Source organism: Oncorhynchus gorbuscha, linkage group LG05 (genome assembly GCF_021184085.1).
Source record: "Oncorhynchus gorbuscha isolate QuinsamMale2020 ecotype Even-year linkage group LG05, OgorEven_v1.0, whole genome shotgun sequence".
NCBI classification, from domain to species: Eukaryota; Metazoa; Chordata; class Actinopteri; order Salmoniformes; family Salmonidae; genus Oncorhynchus; species Oncorhynchus gorbuscha.
In genome coordinates, this window is record NC_060177.1 from 60,336,710 (window position 1) to 60,362,422 (window position 25,713).

A 25,713-nucleotide genomic window follows, 5' to 3' on the forward strand; every position below is an offset into this window, starting at 1 on the left:
ATAAATCCAAAACCGCACATCAAGCAGCTCAGCACTTTTTTTAAAGTCAGGCTTTCTCTCTCGGGTGGGTCAGCCTAGTGGTACAGTGTGAAGCGTGAGGACTGAAAACCAACTGAAATATTCTGAAATATCAATGGCTGGCGCTATAGGAGATTCCCGAGTATGGGATAACTGTCTTCTGTCTCTTATAGCCTTTAGCCTACACTGGTGTGAAGTGTAAGTATTGTATTTTCAGTACAGCACCGTAAATGTATCATTACATATAACTAGTGTACTCTGAATAGCTGGGGGGGATGCTTATCATTTCTAAAAAATAAAGTAACTTTTCCATATATAATATATATCATTCTGAGGGGAAAAGGTTTCTAGGTCATTCTTATGCAGATAATTTGTTCTAGAGGCTATATTGATTTACACTGAGCATTAAAAACATTAAGACCACCTGTTCTTTCCATGACATAGACTGACCAGGTGAAGGCTACAGTATGATATCTTATTAAATCCACTTCAAATCAGTGTAGATAAAGGGGAAGAGACAGGTTAAAGAAGGATGTTTAAGCCTTGAGACAGTTGAGACATGGATTGTGTATGTGTGCAATTCAGATGGTGAATAAGGCAAGACAAAATATTTAAGTGCCTTTAAACGCAGCATGGTAGTATGTGCCGGGCACACCGGTTTGTATCAACACTGGTCCACCACCCAAAGGACATCCAGCTAACTTGACACAACTGTGGGAAGCATTGGGGTCAACATGGGCCAGCATCTCTGTGGAACGCTTTTGACACTTTGTAGAGTGTGGGGGGTGCAACTCAATATTAGGAAGGTGATCCTAATGTTTGGTATACTCAGTGTATGTTACATGAGATGCAAGTCCTCAAGGGAATACAATGAAGTAGAACTAAATTATGTGTATGCATTTGATCAAATGATTGAAATAATTGTATTATTCATCATATGGAAATGAACATGGTAATGTTCCATCCAACAGATTGAGCTGCAATGTGTGATCTTTGCTGTGCTTCAGATCTATCGTCTGTTCAGGCGTCCATATTAACTGGGAAACCATCTGCAGTGAAAACCCACACACATTTCAACCAGAGACAATACATCTCTCTGCCGCGACTCCCACTCCCTTTCACATTGACTAATGTCTCACAGACTGATAGCCAATGTGAGGGACAGAAAGGTATAGAGGGATTGGCTATTTCTTTGCCTGAAGACAATTCACCTTGAGCCAATAGTAACAAACCCCCTGAGAGTGTGTTTGCTGTCATTATTAATGAGACATCTGGAAAGTGAAGCCGCTCGGTGCTCCATTCAGGATCGACAGCACAGTGCTCCATGTGCCATGAACACCTGGCCAATATTATTCACCTCACAGGCTGCGGCAGGATGTTTCTCCTGCTGGCCAGTCATAGGACTTGGAGTGGAACCAAGAATGGCGATTTAGAAGCACTTACAGGTTAAAGAGAGAAAGACTGAGAAGAAGGAGAGAAAATGAGAGAGAAGGGTGAGATTCACATTGATATTCCGCAGAGTGGCCATTCTGAAAACATCAAAATACATTATTGTAGTTCCATGGCAGGGAGGGAGGAGTCAGTGTGTGTGTGAGGGGAGTGTGAACCCCGGGTTGTCTGCCAGGCGTGTATTGTACCTCCCCTGGCTTGTCGCAGTCATCCCCACTCTCATTGTCATTAGTCCCTGGAACTGACAGCCTTTGAGAGTTTGAGTAAATGATTCACACACCAAAGACTTGGCGACAGACAGACTTGCACAAGGCAGACCTCCAAGTCTCTGGGGCTCGTACAGAAAGTATACAGAAATAGCACCAACAAACACTCCTACACCAATCCTTAATTTCAAAGTGCCAAACAATTAATTCTGTTTGTCTTTACCCATACCCACATGAAAAAAAATACTACAGTATACTGTAGAATATTATACTACACACATTAGTATCCCTCGATTATGTGTAGTGCTGAATGTTGTAGTATACTGTAGAATACTACAGTATTATCCTTTAAAAAACATTGTCGTAAATACTACTGTAATGTTAGCAAAAGCACTTCAGTCCACAAAAAACACTTAGCTATAGTAAATAAATACTACAATATTTCATTTACATATACCCTGCCCATTTCTCACCCCCATGTTTGCAATTTGTGCCACCCATAAGTGAGAAACCTACATAGTATACCTACTATAGTATATTCTATAGCCATTCTAGAAGATGGCGCCAGAGAAAATGGCTGCCGTTTCATGGGCTCTTAACCAACTGTGCTATTTTGTTTGTTTTTTCGCATTTTTTGTAACTTATTGTGTAAATAATGTTGCTGCTGAAAATCAGAACAGCGATTACTCACCTTGAACTGGACGAAGAATTTATCTTTAATGAGTCGGACGAGAGGGATTTACTTTAGACACCCGAACAGGCCATCATCGATGTCATCCCATCAGAAAAGACGGCAAATATATTGCGGAAAGAGATCGGGGTGCCTTGTGAGAAACCGCTGACGAGTGGATAATATGTGCTTGCCATCTGTATTACTGGCCAACGTACAATCACTGGAAAATAAATTGGATGAACTATAAGCACGTATATCCTACCAACGGGACATTAAAAACAGTAATATCTTGTGTTTCACTGAGTTGTGGCTGATGACGACATGAATAACATACACCCGGTGGGTTATACACTGTATCGGCAGCATAGAACAGCAGCCTCTGGTAAGACAAGGGGTGGTGGTCTATGTATATTTGTAAACAACAGCTGGTGCACGATATCTAAGGAAGTCTTGAGGTTTTGCTCGCCTGATGTAGAGTATCTCATGATAAGCTGTAGACCACACTATCTACCTAGAGAGATTTCATCTGTATTTTTCGTAGCTGTCTACATACCACCACATACCGATGCTGGCACTAAGACCGCACTCAATGAGCTGTATACCGCTATAAGAAAACAGGAAAAGGCTCTTCCAGAGGCTCCTAGTGGTTGGGGACTTAAATGCAGGGAAACTTAAATCCGTTTTACCTAATTTCTATCAGCATGTTAATTGTGCAACCAGAGGGGGAAAAACTATAGACCACCTTTACTCCACACACAGAGATGCGTACAAAGCTCTCCCTCGCCGTCCCTATGGAAAATCTGACCATAATACTATCCTCCTGATTCCTGCTGACAAACACAAATTAAAGCAGGAAGCACAAGTGACTCGGTCAATAAAAAGTGGTCAGACGAAGCAGACGCAAAGCTACAGGACTGTTTGCTAGCACAGACTGGAATATGTTCCGGGATTCTTCCGATGGCATGGAGGAGTGCACCACATCATTCACTGGCTTCATCAATAAGTGCATTGATGATGTCGTCCCCACATTGACTGTACGAACATACCTCAACCAGAAGCCATGGATTACAGGCAACATCTGCACTGAGCTAAAGGTTAGATCTGCCGCTTTCAAGGAGCGGGACTCTAACCCGGAAGCTTATAATAAATCCTGCTCTACCCTCCGACGAACTATCAAACACGCAAAGCCTCAATAAAGGACTAAGATCAAATCGTACTACACCGGCTCCGACGCTGTCGGGTGTATCAGGGCTTGCAAACTATTATAGACTACAAAGGGAAGCACAGCTGAGAGCTGCCCAGTGACACGAGACTACCAGACGACCTAAACTACTTCTATGCAAGTAACACTGAAACATGCATGAGAGCACCAGCTGTTCTGAACGACAGTGTGATCACGCTCTCCGCAGCCGATGTGAAAAAGACCTTTAAACAGCTAAACATTCACAAGGCCGAAGGGCCAGACAGATTACTAGGATGTGTAATCAGAGCATGCGCTGACAAAATGGTTTGAGTCTGTAATACCAACATGTTTCAATCAGACCACCATAGTGCCTGTGCCCAAAGACCACTAAGGTAACCTGCCTAAATGACTACCGACCCGTAGCACTGACGTCTGTAGCCATGAAGTGCTTTGAAAGGCTGGTCATGGGTCACATCAACACCATGATCCCAAAAACCCTAGATCCACTTGAATTTGCATACCGCCCCAACAAATCCACAAACGATGCAATCTATATTGCACTCCACACTGCCCTATCACACCTGGATAAAATGAACACCTACAGTTGAAGTTGGAAGTATACATACACCGTAGCCAAATACATTTAAACTCAGTTTTTCACAATTCCAGACATTTAATCCTAGTAAACATTTCCTTTCTTAGGTCAGTTAGGATCACCACTTTATTTTAAGAATGTGAAATGTCAGAATAATAGTAGAGAGAATTATTTATTTCAGCTTTTATTTATTTCATCACATTCCCAGTTGGTTAGAAGTTTACAATTAGTATTTAGTAGCATTGCCTTGAAATTGTTTAACTTGGGTCAAACGTTTCAGGTAGACTTCCAAACGCTTACCACAATAAGTTGGGTGAATTTTGGCCCATTCCTCCTGACAGAGCTGGTGTAACTGAGTCAGCTCTGTAGGCCTCCTTGCTCGCACACACTTTTTCAGTTCTGTCCACAAAATGTTTATAGGCTTGAGGTCAGGGCTTTGTGATGGCCACTCTAATACCTTGCCTTTGTTGTCCTTAAGCCATTTTGCCACAACTTTGGAAGTATGCTTGGGGTCATTGTCAATTTGGAAGACCCATTCGCAACAAAGCTTTAACTTCCTGACTGATGTCTTGAGATGTTGCTTCAATATATCCAGATACTTTTCTTCCCTCATGATGCCATCTATTATTTGAAGTGCACCAGTCCCTCCTGCAGAAAAGCACCATCAGAACATGATGCTGCCATCCCCGTGCTTCACGGTTGGGATGGTGATCTTCGGCTTGCATGTCTCCCCCTTTTTCCTTCAAACATAACGATGGTCATTATGGAAAAACAGTTCTATTTTTGTTTCATCAGACTGGAGGACATTTCTACAAAAAGTACTATCTTTGTCCCCATGTACAGTTGCAAAACGTAGTTTAGCTTTTTTATGGCGGTTTTGGAGCAGTGTCTTCTTCCTTGCTGTGGCTGCCTCTCAGATTATGTCGATATAGGACTTGTTTTACTGTGGATATAGATACTTTTGTACCTGTTTCCTCCAGCATCTTCACAAGGTCCTTTGCTGTTGTTCTGGGATTGATTTGCACCTTTCGTACCAAGGTACATTCATCTCTAGGAGACAGAACGTGTCTCCTTCCCGAGCGGTCCCATGGTGTTTATACTTGCGTATTATTGTTTGTACAGATGAACGTGGTACCTTCAGGCGTTTGGAAATTGCTCCCAAGGATGAACCAGACTTGTAGAGGTCTACAATTTTTTTCTGAGGTCTTGGCTAATTTCTTTAGATTTTCCCATGATGTCAAGCAAAGAGGCACTGAGTTTGAAGGTAGGCCTTGAAATACATCCACAGGTACACCTCCTATTGACTCAAATTATGTTAATTAGCCTATCAGAAGCTTCTAAAGCCATGGCACCATTTTCTGGCCAACTGGAATTGTGATACAATGAATTATAAGTGAAATAATCTGTCTGTAAACAATTGTTGGAAAAATGTCTTGTATCATGTACAAAGTAAAAATCGTAACCGACTTTCCAAAACTATAGTTTGTTAACTTCTTGGTGACAGTGGGCAGTGTTTTAACGTCCGGATGAAATGCATGCCCAAATGCTACTCATCCCCAGAACATTAGATATGTATATTATTAGTATGGACAGATTTGGATTGAAAACACTCTGACGTTTCTAAAACTGTTTGAATCATATCTGTGAGTAACCCCGCTTTTTGTTTTGTTTTGAGGTCACTCTCTTTTCAATGGGTTTCATTGGGAATCCAGATTTCTAAGGGACCTTCTTGCAGTTCCTACCGCTTCCACTGGATGTCACTAGTCATTAGAAATTGGTTGAGGTTATTCCTTTGTGTAATGAAGAAGTAGCCCTGTTCAAAACGAGGGTCACTTCAAGTGTACTGTTTGTTAGAGGTGCGTGACCAGAAAGGTAGTGTCAATTTGGTTTCTTCCTGTTTTGAACACAGATCATCCCGTCTTCAATTTGATCGATTATTTACTTTAGAAAATACCTAAAGTTGTATTACAAAAGTAGTTTGAAATGTTTTGGCAAAGTTTACAGGTAACTTCATATTTTCAATGACGGCCTAAGAATAGTGGGTTAATTGCCTGTTCAGGGGCAGAACAACAGATTTGTACCTTGTCAGCTCGGGGATTTGAACTTGCAACCTTTCGGTTACTAGTCCAACACTCTAACCACTAGGCTACCCTGGCGCCCCTCAATGTGAAGCGTCACGTCTGGAGGAAACCTGGCACCATCCCTACCGTGAAGCTTGGTTGTGGCAGTATAATGCGTTAGGGATATTTTCAGTGGCAGGGACTGAGAGACAAGTCAGGATCGAGCAATGTAAAGAGAGATCCTTGATGAAAACCTGCTCCAGAGCACTTAGGACCTCAGACTGGGGTGAAGGTTCACCTTCCAAAAGGACAACAACCCTAAGCACACAGCCAATACAACGCAGGAGTGGGACAAATCTCTGAATGTCATTGAGTGGCCCAGCCAGATCCCCGACTTGAACCCAATCTAATATCTCTGGAGACCTGAAAAAAGCTGTGCAGCTATGCTCCTCATCCAACCTGACAGAGCTAGAGAGGATCCGCAGAGAATAATCAGAGAAACACCCCAAATACAGGTGTGCCAAGTTTGTAGCGTCATACCCAAGAAGACTCAAGGCTGAAATCGCTAGCAAAGGTGCTTCAACAAAGTGCTGAGTAAGGGGCCTGAATACTATTGTAAATGTGTATTTGTAAAAAAATCAAAAAACCTGTTTTTGCTTTGTCATTGTGGGGTATTTTGTGTAGATTGATGAGAGGGAAAAAAATATTTAATTAATTATAGAATAAGGCTGTAACGTAACAAAATGTGGAGAAAGTCAAGGGATCTGAATACTTTCCGAATGCACTGTACATCTATTCAATCGTTAAAGCCTCAAACTAAGCTCTGCTTTGTCAGCTTTGCAGTGCAGAATGCACACAGTGTGGTGGCTGAATAGTGCGTTCTACAGATAGGGAAGACTGGAACCAAAATAAAAGGCCCATGCTGAGATCTGTACTGTCAGTGATCAAGGGGAGCCATGTGCTCTAAGCTAGCTGTGCAAAGCTCCCTTAATACAGCTCTGCTCTGAGTCAAACAATGATCTTTCTGCACTAATGATCACATACCCTACTGATCAAAGACACCAGTGCTGACTTATCATTCCTTTGTCACCTTTAACATGACAAGTCCCTAACGATCGTTTTGTTCTGCTGTATGGCTGAAATAGAGACTTGAGGCTCTAATGGATTCATTCGAGCATCTGTTACCAAAATTGATTAAATGTTAACTTCATCAATCATGTTCTGTGACTGCACAGATCAAACACATGGTAACAAAAAAGATATACCTCCTGCCTTTAATTTTAGTCCATGGTGGGTTGTAGTCTCAAAGTACCTTCCCATCAAACACCCACATCTACAGACCAGGTTAAGTATGGGTGCTCTGGATTTTAACAAACCTGACTAACCCCACTAGCACATTGGTCCAACTCAAACATAAAAACATTAGTCCAGATCACTATTTTAGGGCACCCCAAGAGTCAACCCTGGCACTCACAGCTTCACCACCAGTGTCCCTCTGACACACAGAAGATGGTGATAGATTAAACCAGGCAGCAGAGAGGGAGACCTTAATGGAGTTGTTTAGAGGGAGAGAGGCGGGTGGGCCTCATTCATATTCACAGCAGTGGTGAGTGAGTGAGAGTGAGCATGAAGGAGCGAGAGAGAGGGGAGGCTTAAATCTGAGTGACCTCCTAGATTGGCCCTGATAAGGAAAGCACTGGCAGAGAGCAGCTTTAAAAGGTTTGGCTCGATATTTATTTCATACATTTGATTTAACCTTTATTTAACTAGCCAGTTAAGAACAAATTCTTATTTACAATGACGGCCATCCCCGAACAAACCCTAACCTGGACGACCCTGGGCTAATTGTGCGCTGCCCTACGGGCGATGAAAGAGACAGATATCCACCTCAGAAGTTAAAAGTGTTGACTCATCGGATTAGAGGTTGAGAGGAGGGGAAGATGCCCTGGGTGTCTAACTGTGCTTCTGCATGTGCCAGGCTGCCAAGCCAGAGCAGCTGCTACCATTTCCAGTGCCCAGCGCCCAGTCCGCTTACCTCAATCACTTGCAGGACCACACCAAGAACTACAAACACTACAGCCCCAAGGTCCAGGAATAAAGGGGGCCATAGGGTCACTTTCACGAAGGGCCTGGTCTGGACATTGAGCTACAAGTGTTGTAGTAAGCTACTACCTCTCCAAGCTGCTAGAGATTGGAACAGTATCCCAGAGCTACATGTCCCCATTCCAGAAAAGGAACCATGACGTGGTGATGGAGATCAGGAGGCTAGGACAGTTGTTTGATTCTGAAAGACTCAGTCTTCATAAACTGTCTTTCTGTTCCATATACAGAGATGCCGTGTAGCCGCCTCATGTTAGAATGTGAACCTGTACATTTGATTAGATCTTGCAGTACTTTTGCATTGATGTGATATAAACAGAGACAATGGCAAAATAATAAAGTAACGTTCTGAAGGACCAGATGAGGTGGAAAGCTGACTTCTATCCAGAGTGAACAGGGGAGGGTGGAACTGGAAAAAGGAGAGAATGGATAAAGAGACAAACATGGAAAGAGGATGTAAAAGAGAAATCACACCTGCCCTGTGTTTCTGTCTGGTTCTTGTCTTTGTGCTCCCCTCTTTCATGGCTGTCACTGAGTGTACAAAATAGAGGTCGAACGATTCATCGGAATTTTGCATTTTCATAACAATTGGAAATCGGTATTTTTTTGGACACCGATTTGGCCATTTTTTTTTTACACCTTTATTTATCCTTTATTTAACTGGGCAAGTCAGTTAAGAACACATTCTTATTTTCACTGACGTCCTAGGAACGGTGGGTTAACTGCCTTGTTCAGCGGCAGAATGACAGATTTTTACCTTTTACCTCTGGGATTCAATCTTGCAACCTTACAGTTAACTAGTCCAACGCTCTAAACCATCCGATTACATTGCACTCCACGAGGAGACTGCCTGTTACGCGAATGCAGTAAGAAGCCAAGGTAAGTTGCTAGCTAGCACTATACTTATCTTATAAAAAACAATCAATCAATCTTAATCGCTAGTTAACTACACATGGTTGATGGTATTACTCATTTATCTAGTGTGTCCTGCGTTGCATATAATCGATGCGGTGCGTAATCACGAAAAAGGACCGTCTTGCTCCAATGTGTACCTAACAATAAACATCAATGCCTTTCTTAAAATCAATACACAAGTATATCTTTTTAAACCTGCATATTTAGTTAATATTGTCTGCTAACCTGGCTCGTTGCGAATTCTGTGAAGACAATTTCTTCCTAACAAAGACAGCCAATTTCACCAAACGGGGGATGATTTAACAAAAGCGCATTTGCGAGAAATGCACAATAGTTGCTCGAATGTACCTAACCATAAACATCAATGCCTTTCTTAAAATCAATACACAGAAGTATATATTTTTAAACCTGCATATTTAGCTAAAAGAAATCCAGATTAGCAGGCAATATTAACCAGGTGAAATTGTGTCACTTCTCTTGCGTTCATTGCAGAGTCAGTGTATATGCAACAGTTTGGGCCGCCTAATTTTCCAGAAGTTTACGTAATTATGACATAACATTGAAGGTTGTGCAATGTAACAGGAATATTTAGACTTATGGACGCCACCCGTTAGAGAAAATACGGAACAGTTCCGTATTTCACTGAAAGAATAAACGTCTTGTTTTCGAGGTGATAGTTTCCATATTCGACCATATTAATGACCTAAGGCTCGTATTTCTGTGTGTTATTATGTTATAATTAAGTCTATGATTTGATATTTGATAGAGCAGTCTGACTGAGCGATGGTAGGCACCAGCAGGCTCGTAAGCATGAATTCAAACAGCACTTTCGTGCGTTTTGCCAGCAGCTCGTTGCTGTGCTTCAAGCATTGAGCTGTTTATGATTTCAAGCCTATCAACTCCCGAGGTTAGGCTGGTGTAACCGATGTGAAATGGCAAGCTAGTTAGCGGGGTGCGCGCTAATAGCGTTTCAAACGTCCCTAGCTCTGAGACTTGGAGTGGTTGTTCCCCTTTCTCTGCATGGGCCGCAGCTTTTGTGGAGCGATGGGTAATGCTGCTTCGAGGGTGGCTGTTGTTGTTGTGTTCCTGGTTCGAGCCCAGGTAGGGGTGAGGAGAGGGACGGAAGATATACTGTTACACTGGCAATACTAAAGTTCCTATAAGAACATCCAATAGTCAGAGGTATCTGAAATACAAATCGTATAGAGAGAAATTGTCCTATAATTATAAAAATAACTACAGCCTAAAACTTCTTACCTGGGAATATTGAAGACTCCTGTTAAAAGGAACCACCAGCTTTCATATGTTCTCATGTTCTGAGCAAGGAACTTAAACGTTAGCTTTAGCCTTAACATGTTTCATTTTATTTGATGCTAAATTGATTTTATTGGTGTATTATATTCAGATAAAATAAGTGTTCATTCAGTATTGTTGTAATTGTCATTATTACAAATATATATATATTTTTTAAATCGGACGATTAATCGGTATCTGCCTTTTTTTGGGCCTCCAATAATCGGTATCGGCGTTGAAAAATCATAATCGGTCGACCTCTAGTACAAACCATTACGAGCACCTTCCTACTATTGAGTTGCATCCCCTTTTGCCCTCAGAAGAACCTCAATTCATCAGGGCATTGACTATACAAGGTGTCGAAAGCATTCCACAGGGATTCTGGCCCATGTTGACTCCAATGCTTTCCACAGTTGTGTCAAGTTGGCTGGATGTGTTTTGGGTGGTGTATCATTCTTGATACACACGGGAAACTGTTGAACGTGAAAACCCAGCAGCATTGCAGTTCTTGACACCCTCAAACCGGTGCACCTGGCACCTATTACCATAACCCGTTCAAAGGTATTTAAATATTTTGTCTTGCCCATTCACCCTCTGAATTGCACACATACACAATCCATGTCTCAATTATTGTCTCAATCCTTAAAAATCCTAATCTGTCCCCTCCCCTTCATCTACACCAATTGAAGTGGATAAATAAGTGACATTACTAAGGTATCATAGCTTTCACCTGGATTCACTTGGTCAGTCTATGTCATGGAAAGAGCAGGTGTTCCAACTGTTCCAACACTCGTTGTACAATCATGGGAACACTCCACCTCTCTCTCTCTCTCTCTCTCTCTGTCCCTTTTCTCTCAGGATCTCAGTCCTCAGCTCCTCTCTGCACCTTTCTCATGGGCCTTTGCTTTGTGCGCTAAAATAAAAATGGTTTCCCAGAACTAAAACTTCTCTCAAATATGGGGGTACAAGTGCTGTTATGAGTTCACTTGGGAGCTTCAGATTAATTTACTTCATCTATTCTTCTCAGCTTTGGATGTAATGACTGTAAACCATGACACCAGTGTTCATTAGAAGATAGGAATATTCTTTCTCTCACTCAACAACCGTAACACTGACGTGGTCTTATCTAACAATGCGTAGAACATCTGTTGTAGCTCAACATAACCCCATTGTGTCACTCAACAACATTCCTGCCTTGACAGGGAGGGCATCACACACTCACTTCCACGCACACACAAACACGCACCACCCCTCCCACCGCATCCACGGTTTACATAAAATCAAGCTCTCCCTCTCCTCCTTCCTTTCAGGTACACAATAAAACTGTACTGTATTATCGTGTACACCATTTACATATATTGTGTGCTATTTCCAATAAAACAGATAATTCTGTCTTCAGAGAGACAGAATTATTTAGAAGTATGAATGACAAGAAAAGGTAGGCCTATACAGGAAATGACAAGAATAGATAGGCCTACACAGGGGATTACAAGAATAGGCAGTCCTATACAGGAAAAGGCAAGAATAGATAGGCCTACACAGGGGATTACAAGAATAGGCAGTCCTATACAGGAAAAGGCAAGAATAGGTAGGCCTATACAGGAAATTACAAGAATAGGTAGGCCTATACAGGAAATCACAAGAATCGGTAGGCCTATACAGGAAATCACAAGAATAGGTAGGCATATACAGGAAATACAAATAATAGGTAGGCCTATACAGGAAATACAAATAATAGTTAGGCTTTTACAGGAAATTAGAAATAGTCCATGGTCCTCCTAATTGAATGGTCCGATATCTCATTAGATCCATCCAGTTCTCCTTCAGTTCAGGACAGAAGGGTGATGGAGTTAGCCCTACAAAAGCCCCCCTGCAAAACATACACGTAGCCTTTCTAATACACATGTCCTCCTTTATCTTCACTCTGCTCATCCTTCCTGTTCACATGTGGGTCAATAATGTTTTGATTTCAAATGGTGACGGCTGAGCGCCAAGTCATACCCGACCTGTAGCACGTAGCAGGAATCCTTCTCAGAACATCCCCCAAACACACTGCAGGCTAGTAAAGAAACCACACACTGCCTTCCCCCAACACACCTGCAGTACACACACTCAGCAAGATGCCGTCAAAAGCAATAGAAACAAGACTGCAGCTACTGCCGGTTGTCATCTGCACATGAAAATGGAAAGTGACAGCTTTAATTTTCTGCAATTGTATCTTTTTCCACCACAAGCCACCAAACCGTTTTGAATTAGTCATCGAGGATTGCAAGCACAGAGAAAGCAGGTCAGAGGAGAACAGGTTCTCACGTCTGCAATACCAAAACAAATAAGGAGGAGAAACAAAGCACGTCACTAGCATGGGTCACAGCAACGGAACAAAGCCGCTCCGATAGAGTTCATCTCTGTAGTCAGTCACACACACTAGAATGTCAGACAAGCAGCCCACACTGTAGCCTAATGTAAATCTCAATTACTGGAAAAAAATGAATCACCTATATATATATATATATATATATATATATATATATATATATATATATATATATATATATATATATATATATATATATATATATATATATAAAGTTGAAGTTGGAAGTTTACATACAATTAGGTTGGAGTCATTAACACTTTTTCAACCACTCCACAAATGTCTTGTTAACATACTACAGTTTTGACAAGTCGATTAGGACATCTACTTTGTACATGACACAAGTCATTTTTCCAACAATTGTTTACAGACAGATTATTTCACTTGTAACTCACTGTGTGCCAATTCCAGTGGGTTAGAAGTTTACATACACTTAGTTGACTGTGCCTTTAAACAGCTTGGAAAATTCCAGAAAATTATGTCATGACTTTAGAAGCTTCTGATAGGCTAATTGACATCATTTGAGTCAATTGGAGGTGTACCTGTGGATGTATTTCAAGGCCTACCTTCAAACTCTGTGCCTCTTTGCTTAACATCATGGGAAAATCAAAAGAAATCAGTCAAGACCTCAGAAAACAATTGTAGACCTCCACAAGTCTGATTCATCCTTGGTAGCAATTTCCAAATGCCTGAAGGTACCACGTTTATTTGTACAAACAATAGTACGCAAGTATAAACACCATGGGACCACACAACTGTCATACCGCTCAGGAAGGAGATGCGTTCTGTCTCCTAGAAATGAACGTACTTTGGTGCAAAAAGTGCAAATCAATCCCAGAACAACAGTAAAGAACCCTGTGAAGATGCTGGAGGAAACAGGTACAAAAGTATCTATATCCACAGTAAAAACAATTCTTATATCGACATAACCTGAAAGGCCGCTCAGCAAGGAAGAAACCACTGCTTCAAAACATGCCATAAAAAAGCTATACTACGGTTTGCAACTGCACATGGGGACATTTGTAGAAATGTTCTCTGGTCTGATGAAACAAAAATAGAACTGTTTAGACATAATGACCATCGTTATGTTTGGATGAAAAAGGGGGTCGCCAGCCGAAAAATACCATCCCAACCGTGATGCACAGGGGTGGCATCATCATGTTGTGGGGATGCTTTGCTGCAGGGGGGACTGGTGCACTTCACAAAATAGATTGCATCATGAGGGAGGTAAATTATGTGGATATATTTAAGCAACATCTCAAGACATCAGTCAGGAAGATAAAGCTTGGTCGCAAATGGATCTTCCAAATTGACAATGACCCCAAACATACTTCCAAAGTTGTGGCAAATGGCTTAAGGACAACAAAGTCAAGGTATTGGAGTGGCCATCACAAAGCCCTGACCTCAATCCTATAGAATATTTGTGGGCAGGACTGAAAAGGCATGTGCGAGGAAGGAGGCCTACAAAGCTGACTCAGTTACACCAGCTCTGTCAGGAGGAATGGGCCAAAGTTCACCCAATTTATTGTGGGAAGCATGTGGAAGGCTACCTGAAATGTTTGACCCAAGTTAAACAATTTAAAGGCAATACTATCAAATACTAATTGAGTGTATGTAAACTTCTGACCCACTGGGAATGTGATGAAAGAAATAAAAGCTGAAGTAAATCATTCGCTCTACTATTATTCTGACATTTCACATTCTTAAAATAATGTGGTGATCCTAACTGACCTAAGACAAGGAATTTTTACTAGGATTAAATGTCAGGAATTGAGAAAAAATGAGTTTAAATGTATTTGTCTAAGGTGTATGTAAACTTCCGAATTCAACTGTATATATACACAGTCGTGTCCAAAAGTTGAGAATGACACAAATATTAATTTTCACAAAGTCTGCTGCCTAAGTTTGTATGATGGCAATTTGCATATACTCCAGAATGTTATGAAGAGTGATTGCAATTCATTTCAAAGTCCCTCTTTGCCATGCAAATTAACTGAATCCCCCAAAAACATTTCCACTGCATTTCAGCCCTGCCACAAAAGGACCAGATGATATCATGTCAGTGATTCTCTTGTTAACACAGGTGTGAGTGTTGACGAGGACAAGGCTGGAGATCACTCTGTCATGCTGATTGAGTTTGAATAACCGACTGGAAGCTTCAAAAGGAGGGTGGTGCTTGGAATCATTGTTTTTCCTCTGTCAATAATGGTTATCTGCAAGGAAACATGTGTCGTCATCATTGCTTTGCACAAAAAGGGCTTCACAGGCAAGGATATTAATATAATAATAATAATAATAATATATGCCATTTAGCAGACGCTTTTATCCAAAGCGACTTACAGTCATGTGTGCATACATTCTACGTATGGGTGGTCCCGGGGATCGAACCCACTACCCTGGCGTTACAAGCGCCATGCTCTACCAACTGAGCTACAGATATTACTGCCAGTAAGATTGCATCTAAATCAACCATTTATCGGATCATCAAGAACTTCAAGGAGAGTGGTTCAATTGTTGTGAAGAAGGCTTCAGGATGCCCAAGAAAGTCCAGCAAGCGCCAGGACCGTCTCATTTACATTACATTTACATTTAAGTCATTTAGCAGACGCTCTTATCCAGAGCCACTTACAAATTGGTGCATTCATAAAGTTAATTCAGCTGAGGGATCGGGGCACCACCAGAACAGAGCTTGCTCAGGAATGGCAGCAGGCAGGTGTGAGTGCATCTGCATGCACAGTGAGGTGAAGACTTTTGGAGGATGGCCTGGTGTCAAGGGCAGCAGAAAAGCCAATTATCTCCAGAAAAAACATCAGGGACAGACTGATTCTGCAAAAGGTACAGGGATTGGACTGCTGAGGACTGGGGTAAAGTCATTTTCTCTGATGAACCCCTTTCCGATTGTTTGGGACATCCGGAAAAAAGCTTGTCCGGAGAAGACAAGGTGAGCGCTACCATCAGTCCTGTGTGTCACGCCTTGGTCTTAGTATTTTGTGTTTTCTTTAATTATTTGTTCAGGCCAGGGTGTGACATGGGTTTATTGTGTTGTCGTATTGTTTTTTTGTAGGCATTGGGATTGTGGTTGATTAGGGGTGTGTCTAGCATAGGCTTGGCTGCCTGAGGCGGTTCTCAATCAGAGTCAGGTGATTCTCGTTGTATCTGATTGGGAACCATATTTAGGTAGCCGGGGTTTCACTGTGTATTTTGTGGGTGATTGTTCCTGTCTCTGTGTAGTTGGTCACCAGACAGGCTGTATAGGTTTTCACGTTCCGTTTGTTGTTTTGTATTTGTATAGTTGTTTCATGTATTCGCTATTCGTCATTAAAGAACATGAGTGCCCACCATGCTGCATTTTGGTCCGACTCTCCTTCAACAAACGAACGCCGTTACACTGTGTCATGCCAGCAGTAAAGCATCCTGAGACCATTCACGTGTGGGGTTGCTTCTCAGCCAAGGGAATGGGCTCGCTCACAATTTTGCCTAAGAACACAGCCATGAATAAAGAATGGTACCAACACATCCTCCAAGAGCAACTTCTCCCAACCATCCAGGAACAGTTTGGTGATGAACAATGCCTTTTCCAGCATGATTGTGCACTTTGCCATAAGGCAAAAGTGATAACTAAGTGGCTCAGGGAACAAAACATCAATATTTTGGGTCCATGGCCAGGAAACTGCCCAGACCTTAATCCCATTGAGAACTTGTGGTCAATCCTCAAGAGGCGGGTGGACAAACAAAACCCCACAAATTCTGACAAACTCCAAGCATTGAAGAATTATGTAGGGAATGGGCTGCCATCAGTCAGGATGTGGCCCAGAAGTTAATTGACAGCATGCCAGGGCGGATTGCAGAGGTCTTGAAAAAGAAGGGTCAACACTGCAAATATTGACTCTTTGCATGAACTTCATGTAATTGTCAATAAAAGCCTTTGACACTTATGCAATGCTTGTAATTATACTTCAGTATTCCATAGTAACAACTGACAAAAATATCTAAAGACACTGAAGCAGCAAACTTTGTGGAAATTAATATTTGTGTCTTTCTCAAAACTTTTGGCCACGACTGTATATAAGAATGATACAATGTCTTTAAAGTCATAGCATAACATGACGTAGTCAAGTTCTACATTTTGATTAGTCATAAGCTGCTGTGGAGTTTGAATTCTGCTGCTGTTGAGTTTGAATTCCATGTAAAGGTTACATCTCATGGAATGAAATTACAAACAACAGTTTGTGTGTGCCTAATGTCATGATCTGCATATGTAAAAGTCATGTAGTGTTACATGCCTGCGTGTGGTGCATAAGTGTTTATTACATTGGCTTTCCATCATCAGGAGAATGAGAGGTAAACAGTGGTGAGGCAGCATTGAACCCTATCACTGGCCAGTGGCAGGGAGAGTGTTGGGGTCCAATAGAGATGGCTGATAAGCCCATGTGTTGTGCTATGGGAGTGGGTGGAGTGAAAGAGGATCAGTCCAGAGCAGTGTTTAGAGCTTCAAACACCCCTCTGGGGAGGGGAATGGATCGATCCACTTTGGATGTGAGCCAACCCATTCCCAGCCTCCAGCCAGAGATACTTCCACAAATTAGGCAGCCCTGTAAGCCTGTGCGCACGCAATCCATTTTTTTTTACACTTCACCATAGACTGGTACCTTCTCTTCACAAGCCAGTGCTGAGCTGAGCACTGTGTAAACCCTGTGTTTAGAATGACAACAGCACGCAGATGTGCTGGGCAGGCTGATAGAAGGGCCCTGCTGCACAGGCTGTGGTGGCTGCTGCTGCCGTCATCCTCCACTGATTACAGGGAGAGGAGTTCAAATAGAGCTGCTGCTCTCTCATTCTGGTAGTATGGGCTTGGTGCGTGTAGGTCTATGGTCTGGATCCCACCCATAGGAGGAACGGTTTTGCCCAAAGCCACAGGAGACTATCCAGATCCCGGAGAGTGTGTAGAGAGGACACACACCATCCAACTGACAGAGCACTCCATCACTCACACTCCTGCTAGGACACCATGGACACACAAGCGTAACACAACGCTGCTCAGGGCCGGATTACCAAACGGGCACGCAGAGCACGTGCCCCGGGGCCCCCGAGGCACGTACTCTTCCTTGAGACATATCAAAAACACGACTCAAATATCAAGGAGACACTCGCTTTGGTACTGGCTCTTCAGTACTTCCAGTTTTATGTAATGGCCTCTACCCCTAGAGCTTCACGAACAGCCGACTCCTTCACTGGAGTCTCACATCGCAAGATTTGCCCTTTGAAAACAGACATGTCCATGGTAAGGACAACTTGGTTAATGATTGTCTTTCCGCCTCCCGGGTGGCGCAGTGGTTAAGGGCGCTGTACTGCAGTGCTAGTTGTGCCACCAGAGACTCTAGGTTCGCGCCCAGGCTCTGTTGTAACCGGCCGCGACCGGGAGGTCCGTGGGGCGACGCACAATTGGCCTAGCGTTGTCCGGTTTGGCCGGTAGGGAAATCCTTGTCTCATCGTGCACCAGCGACTCCTGTGGCGGGCCGGTAACCGGTAACTCGCGCTAACCAAGGTTGCCAGGTGCACAGTGTTTCCTCTGACACATTGGTGCGGCTGGCTTCCGGGTTGGATGGCGCTGTGTTAAGAAGCAGTATATATATACTTTATATTTGAGATTCTTCAAAGTTGCCACCCTTTGCTTTGATGACAGCTTTGCACACTCTTGGCATTCTCTCAACCAGCTTCACCTGGAATACTTTTTCAACAGTCATATGCTGACCACTTGTTGGCTGCTTTTCCTTCACCTTGCGGTCCAACTCATCCCAAACCATCGGGTTGGGTGATTGTGGAGGCCAGGTCATCTGATGCAGCACTCCATCACTCTCCTTCTTGGTAAAATAGGCCTTACAGAGCCTGGAGGTGTGTTGGGTCATTGTACTGTTGAAAAACAAATGAGAGTCCCACTAAGTCCAGGAGGGATGGCATATCGCTGCAGAATGCTGTGGTAGGCATGCTGGTTAAGTGTGCCTTGAATTCTAAATAAATCACAGACAGGGTCACCAGCAAAGCATCCCCACACCATAACACCTCCTCTTTCATGCTTTACGGTGAGAAATACAAATGCAGAGATCATCCATTCACCCACACCGGGTCTCACAAAGACATGGCAGTTGGAACCAAAAATCTCAAATTTGGACTCCAGACCAATGGACAATTTCCACCCGTCTAATGTCCATTGCTTGTGTTTATTGGCCCAAGCAAGTTTCTTCTTATTATTTCTGTCCTTTAGTAGTGGTTTCTTTGTAGCAATTCAACCATGAAGGCCTGATTCACACAGTCTCTTCTGAACAGTTGATGTTGAGATGTGTCTGTTACTTGAAATCTGTGAAGCATTTATTTGGGCTGCAATTTCTGAGCCTGGTAACTCTAATGAACTTATCCTCTGCAGCAGAGGTAATTCTGGGTCTTCCATTCCTGTGGCGTTCCTCATGAGAGCCAGTTTCATCATAGCGTTTGATGTTTTTTGCGACTACAATTGAAGAAACTGGTTCCATATTGACTGACTTTCATGTCTTAAAGTAATGATGGACTGTCATCTCTCTTTGCTTTTTGAGCAGTTCTTGACATAATATGGACTTGGTCTTTTACCAAATAGGGCTATCTTCTGTACCCCCCTACCTTGTCACAACACAACTGATTGGCTCAAACACATTAAGAAGGAAATAAATTCCACAAATGTACTTTTAACAAGGCACACCTGTTAATTGAAATGCATTCCAGGTGACTACCTCATTAAGCTGGTTGAGAAATTTGCTTTAAAACGGCATCATTTTAAGTCGGTGCCACGGGGCCCCGAATGCAGTAGTCCGACCCCGACACTGCTGTTTTCAGCCTCTAGCTCCATCCACAGCTGCAGTAGACAGCAGCACCACTGGTATATTAACCATGGTCTTCCACCAGAGGAACAATCTGAGGCCCTGCAGCAGGCTAGTTGATTGTGGATTTGCGCTTGTCCTTCACACAGCAAACATCCACTGTGAACAAATGTATTGAAAGCCATAACAAACAGAGCCGAGGCCACGGTTTCCCATTCCAGCGTTCATTTAAATGGATCAATATCACATAGCCTCTCACCAGGGCCCTATATGAAGACAGCCACAGCTGCAGGAGCCTATCACAGTTTTTAGAAGGTGGAGGAGAGGGGCCAGGGGTGGGTGTCCAGGATGCTGTCCGTCAGAACCTGTTGTGACAGTTTTATCCCAGCTGAGGGGGAAGGTAACACGGAGAACAGCACAATGAGGAGCGATAAACGTCAGGCACAGGCCCAGCACCATGGTAATGGCTGACAAACGGTTGGCTAGCTCTCTCTCTCTCAGACACCCAGTCTCAGACACATGTGCAGCTCTATTCTATCAAAGGACACGACGACAAGGACAGCAGAAATCACCCACAGCACTTTCCTAGGCTTTTAGGCAAGTGTGACAGGCAGCACTGCTAAGTAAGATACTGCCTCGTCACATTCACACCAGCCAACATGATTTCACCGTGACTATCAATAGAAGACCAATGACTTTGCATCCAACTGAACAATTCATTTAATTTCAAAGTACCATTTGTTCTGTTGTGCCAATCCTCATAAGCTACACAGCTTATAGGATAGCAAGAACGTTTTGCTCATGCTGAGTGAGTTGATATTCTATGAAAAAAGAGATGCACCAGCTAGTAAAACTCAATGAGATATCCTCCCCTTTCTCTCCAGCACTCTCTCTGACACAGTGTCATGTTCAATGCCCTGTTAATATAGAGGTCTGGCCATTGGGACATAGAAGGTTCATCAATTAATGAATCACTATGATACATTCATTGTTCAGGTGAATGAGCCTGCTGGGCTAATTGAGGTGTCAAAGGATTCTCTATAGCTGAGACAGAACAGCTTTCTGAGACCTCCTCCACATGCGTGCATCCTCTCCCACAACACACTGTGGCAGCATTGACATCTAAAACTCAGTTAGGAACGCTTTGATAATCTTAGGCAAAAACACTCTCACATCTGAGAAGCAAACGGGTCCAAGAAACAAAAGCAACACAGGCAGGCAAATTAACACCTTAGTGGGATACATTTGTGAGTTCAATGACCAAACAACCTATAGGGGGATCAGAAGCCTAGTATGTTTCTGTTTATTCTTGCTGGGATTGTGACCTTTGGCCCCAAGTTTTCTGAGCCAAATAATAATATAGAACAGTCTCAATTCGTTGGGGCATTGACTCTACAAGGTGTCGAAAGTGTTCCACAAGGATGCTTGCCTATATTGACTCCAATGCTCCCCACAGCTGTGCCAAGTTGGCTGGATGTCCTTTGGGTGGTGGACCATTCTTGATACACATGGGAAACTGTTGTGCATGAAAAACCCAGCGGCGTTGCAGTTCTTGACACAGTTCTACCACACCCCGTTCAAAGGCACTTACATTTTTTCTTGCACATTCATCATTTGAATGGCACATACACACTCCATGTCTCAAGGCTTAAAAATCCTTATTTAACCTGTCTCCTCCCCTTCATCTACACTGGTTGGAGTGGATTTAACAAGTGACATCAATAAGGGATTCACTTGGTCAGTATATGTCATGGAAAGTGTAGGTGTTCATAATGTTTTGTACACTCAGTATATGTGATCGTATACGAATGAAAGCAAGGTTTGAAAGGATTATGTTTTAGTCAAATGTTATATCTGTTTGGGTTTCTTGCGGTCAATTTGCAGTCTACAAATGATTTGTAATTATGTTCTGGCCCCCCGGCCATCCACTCAAGAAAAGAAATCGTCCTGCGGCTGAAACTAGTTGATGATCACTGATCTATAGGATATCTCTATCCTGTATTTCTAAGAGTATCTCTATTTACTAGATGGAGTCAATGCTTCTTTTCCAATCATGAATGATTGGTAGGTTTGTACCTGAGAGTGGCAGCACTGTGAGTACTGGTAAGAGGCAAGAAGATGAAGCATGAAAATAAAACATCAAAACCGAACGTGAAAACTAATTATCTTTCACATTGTTATTTTCTGAAAGAAAATATCATTTTTCTGTTTTATGGCGCTGGATTGAGTGAGGATTACAGCAGTCGATCACTTGAAATGCTTGGCTGCCTCATTCACGGTGACCTTTGGCAAGGTCATGACATTAAAGCGTAGAAGATGAGGTAATGATTAACGTGGTTGTTAAACTTGTTTTTCATCTGATGAGCATTAATGGTCCTCGGAGTGCTTCATCTTCTGTTGTAGCAACAATACCCATCTCAACCTGTGGTTCAGATAGGTCCCAGTACATTTGGATCTCTCGCCTGACTTCCCCAAGGAGTTCAATTCAATTTGTTGTACGCAGTGGCAACCCATAATGTTTTTGAGCCCCACAATATGTATCTCTGATGACAAAATGTTCCAACGAAGGACAACAAGGTGAGTCCCATAATGTCTTATATGCTGCTGCAGAAATGATGTAATATGCCAGGGAGATATATGGTCAGCCATATCAGCTATGTTTTTTTTAAAGGCTGTAAACAAGGCTGAATGAACTGTTTCACTGCCAGACAAGGCTCCGCTGATAGCCAGATGTAGCAGTGGTAAGGATTCACTCCATGGTGCTGGAAAGAAAGCTCTGCTGTTGGGACAGCTTTATGTAGGCACTAACAGTTTGTGGGCACCGCTTGGCCTTGCTATAGTGCAGTTAATGTATTGTTTAGTGTTGTGTTGTGGCTTTGCTGGCATGCATCTACAAAAAATTGGGGGGAGTTTCCCCTACCAAGATGCTAATATCGCAAATGGTTGTATGGCAAATACAGAAATAGATGCACATCCTTCAAGGGTGGTTTCCATATGAACTTGTTGAGCTAGGTTGCAGAGAAAATGTACACCATAATGGAGGGGTCTATTGGCTAAGAATGAACATCTGAATAATACGTACAGCATGCTGTGGCATGAACTGCACCTTTTACATTGTTCATCTCGTCTACAATTGAAGTTCATAATGGGGAAATACAGTTACATAAGTGTGTGTGACCCCACATGCATCACATGATAATGAACGACACAGATGTTTTGACTGGTTCTTACCTGTGTCCTGTCTAAACTGGTGCATGGACTGCAGGTCAATGATGTAAGAGGCCAGCTGGGCATCCACCTGTCCAAGGACCACAGTCCCCCGCACGTCCCCCTTCAGTACGTTCTCTATGTGGTGGCACGTTGCCGCGCTGTAGGGCCGCCAGCGCCCATGTTCGTTCAGCCACTCCCACACCACCACCCGGGCCAGGTTCTGAGGAGGGTACCCCAGCCCGTTGACCCCCACCAGCACCCCAGAGCCTGGCCGTGCCATTGTTCCACTATGGCAACCGTGGTTCAGCTGCTGCTACTACGGTACAAGAAGACCACTGCTACCCAGCAGGCCACCAGAGATGCCCAAGCATTTGTTCTTCTTTTTTCAAACAACAATTAAAACTTTGATGTCAGCAGTCACTCTGATAGTCCTCGGTCAAATGGTGATGTTTCCAGGGCACAGGTCCAGTGGAGTCATCTAGTTCACTTAGAAGAAACTCACTGTCATCCTGAAGGTACTTTTCCACTGCAGTTTCTTTAACCAGCCTCTTTTTGAAATGCCAAAAGCAGTTCAGCTCCCTCCTCTTATGGCTTGATGTGTTTGAAGTGGCAGATGATGCTGTTGATGAGCTTTGCAGAAGTATACAACCGGAGCAGTCTCAGAAAACCCAAGCAGATGAACATGGGATATACACTCTAAATCAGACAGGAGACAGGAAAGAATGTGACATAAAAAAACAGATAGAAAATGCACATTGGTAGGATTTGTCCTGAGCTGACTTAACTAAAAGGAAAAATGGCAACAAAAACATGATGATTTAAATACATTCAAAGGATACCATTAATACTTCAGTGTTATTACTCCATAATAAGCATGCTGCTCCAGGATCCTATACTTTGCATAGTTATTTCTAGGTAGTATAATGACACAATGTATATGTTAGCATATCAACAGCAATATAAGGATGATTTGAGTCTTTATCTTTTCATTTTGGAATTTATTTACAACATCTTATTTATTAATTATTTACAATCATGTGCACGATATTCCTCAACGGTATTCTACAATATTATCGAGGTCTCTTTTTTTCGATATAGGGTTCGCATTCTCATTCAGCTCTTAAGTGTTTATGTGCTGAATATAATTATAGCTTAATCCAACACATACTAGGCTACCGAGATCTTAATTATACATAAAAAAAAATATATATATATATATATATAAGTATAGCTACGTCCAAGCACAATTTTGGCTGGACTCGATAAACCATTGTAATAATAATCGAGGTTTTGTTCTAATCCCGTCGAGTTTGCAATGATTGCCTATTTTGGTCGGCAGACAGACCTGTAGGTTGTGATCGAGGCGAATGTTGCCTATTGCAAATTCAAGCAAAAATAAACAGGCGCAAATCAAATCATAGGTTGTGATTTAGTATAACGCAGGAATACTTACAAAAACGGTATTCGATTCTTCAGGACAGTAGCGTTATTCAAACCTGTGATATGTCCTCCCATAAATTACAAATAAAAATATATTTCAGATGATGAATTGCCTTATAATCAAGCAGTGCCGGGTGTTATTTCCAATTATTTGCATTTTTCCGTTCTATGCATCTCAGTTTATCCGAACTCCAACAGCCTGCTATGGATAAACAATAAAACGCATGCCCCAATTACAATCACCCGAACGTTTGAGGTGCGGAGCCATTATTGATATAGGACTGGTCTGGTGGTTTCCCCCTTAGATATATTCAATTAATTCGCTCATAAACTGAACATGCAAAAGTGGTCGAAAATTACGCACAACGGTCCACGAGCACCTGTGATGCTGACCAAGAAAATCTCTACTATTACCTTGGCTGCGCGCGTAATCGCGTTGCGTTGTGGAAAAATGACAGGGAGATGTTGTATCGCTGAAGTGAAAATGAGACGACGGTGAACAGTCTGTTCTAAAAACAGCAAAATATTGCCCATGTAAATGAACGAAATCAACTATATTTTTTCTCATCAAATAAATAAACAAATATTTGCATGAAATCGGTCATTTTCAACGCTTTGATCTGAACGCTTCCATTGAATTTCCTTCGCCTACATTCGGTAGACCCAAGCTGAGTCCGGGAGAAAAGCCTGCGGTGTGTGCATCACAGCACTGGACTGTTGCTCCACAACTTTAAGATAAAATAGTACGCTATAGAGATAAACCTAACAGAAAGCACCACTTTCGCGGCAGAGGATTTTTCTACACATGACTTTTGTTAAGAACTTGACTTTATCATAGCGAACTTGATATGTTCGCCACGTTGATGGCAGCGGTGGGATTATCTCTGGTTTCCCATGTTTGCACCTCTAACTGCGTGCGCTCTCTCTCCATCTCTCTCTGTCCCGAATCATGTAAATTGCTACTGTCTCTGCCAAGAGGTCTGGATCTGTAGGCCTAAATGTCAGGAGGTAGTGTACTTGCTCTGTAACCCTATGGTTCAAGCCCTTATCTGGCTGTATCTCCTCAATCTCTAGGCCTTTGTTCTCTATCCTATGCTTCATTTGGTATTTTAAAGTACATGTTTGGTTTTGCCAGTCTGTACTGATAGTATAGTGACATCTTGTGTCTAGATATGGAAATGTAGGCTAGAGGTAAACACTTCCACGAGTAATTAAATTTGATTGGTCCTAAGCAAATTGCATTTATTTCACTCATCAAGTATTGTAAATTAAGAGTCAAAAACGGCCCACAAGTTCTTCCATCCCCATAAACTGTCTTTCTCCACATCTTCCAACCTTCTCTGATACAA

The 25,713-nt window shown here is 42.5% G+C and overlaps 1 protein-coding gene across 3 annotated transcripts in view; it reads right to left on the reverse strand.

The window, feature by feature from the left end:
• LOC124036229 (E3 ubiquitin-protein ligase DTX1-like) overlaps positions 1-25,713 on the reverse strand; it is a 75,480-nt gene that overhangs the window by 48,670 nt on the left and 1,097 nt on the right. The window contains exons 1-2 of one of the 3 annotated variants that reach the window (XM_046350514.1): positions 24,779-25,275; positions 22,946-23,620 (exon numbers count right to left, since the gene is read on the reverse strand). In XM_046350514.1, coding sequence (XP_046206470.1) covers positions 22,946-23,204 — 259 coding nt within the window. In that variant the 5' untranslated portion in view covers positions 23,205-23,620; positions 24,779-25,275. The other 2 variants (XM_046350513.1, XM_046350515.1) reach the window with 2 other exon arrangements.